Genomic DNA, 870 nt, shown 5'->3' on the forward strand with positions numbered 1-870 from the left:
AAATGACTGAATTTACCGTTTACTCGATTTTAACTTGTTTTTTAAAAATTATTTCAAGTTTCTTAATTATTACAATTAAATTTGTAATATCAACTAAAATACTTAGTAAATTTATTTCTGCTGGGATTTTATTTTTACAAATTCGAGTCCAAATTGTAATTTTTATTAGTTTCGATTACGAATCAATGAGCTCGTGGGATAAATTGTAAATATCGCTTTAGTATTTAGGTAAATTTGCTGTTTCAATTTCTCCGTGGATATTTATCATTAAGGATCTAACCCAATTCAACATATATTTAATTTTTCAGGCGTATCCAAAATACGAATACAAATATGGAGTAGCTGACCCTCACACTGGTGACCACAAGTCACAGTACGAAGTCCGAGATGGTGACGTAGTTAAAGGTCAATATACTGTTGCCGAACCTGACGGTACCCTTCGCATTGTCGACTACACATCTGACTCCCACAACGGATTTAATGCTGTTGTCAGAAGGGAAGGTCACGCCATCCACCCCCAACCCATCGCGAAAGCCTACTTATCTGCCCCTATCATTGCAAAACCTCTCATTGCAGCACCCCTTTCACTTGGATACGGCCACGATCATTATTAAGTTGAAAATGGGTGAACGCGCGGTTACGGATTAAAAGTAGACTGTTTTTGGTGTATTTTTTCGTATGCCAATGGGATTTGTACCTTCTTTACCTCATCTCATTTTTTTATTCGTTCGTTTCTTCTACTATTCTTCTTATTTTTTTGTATACACGCTCATATGTCACATTATAATTTATTTATTTACTCAATAAAGAGTTTGATAAAAAACCAATTCACGTCTTATCATTTTATAATACTTTATTATCTATAAAATA

At 33.8% G+C, this 870-nt stretch overlaps 1 protein-coding gene across 1 annotated transcript in view; it reads left to right on the forward strand.

Annotated features, from left to right (window-relative positions):
- Window positions 1-774, forward strand: part of LOC108735016 (cuticle protein 19-like) — a 6,580-nt gene extending 5,806 nt beyond the window's left edge. The window contains exon 3 of the mRNA XM_018466801.1: window positions 309-774. Coding sequence (XP_018322303.1) covers window positions 309-614 — 306 coding nt within the window. The 3' untranslated portion in view covers window positions 615-774. The remainder of the gene's footprint in view (window positions 1-308) is intronic.
- The last annotated feature ends 96 nt before the right edge of the window (window positions 775-870 follow it).

Source organism: Agrilus planipennis, unplaced genomic scaffold (assembly GCF_000699045.2).
Source record: "Agrilus planipennis isolate EAB-ADULT unplaced genomic scaffold, Apla_2.0 scaffold124, whole genome shotgun sequence".
Lineage (NCBI taxonomy): Eukaryota > Metazoa > Arthropoda > Insecta > Coleoptera > Buprestidae > Agrilus > Agrilus planipennis.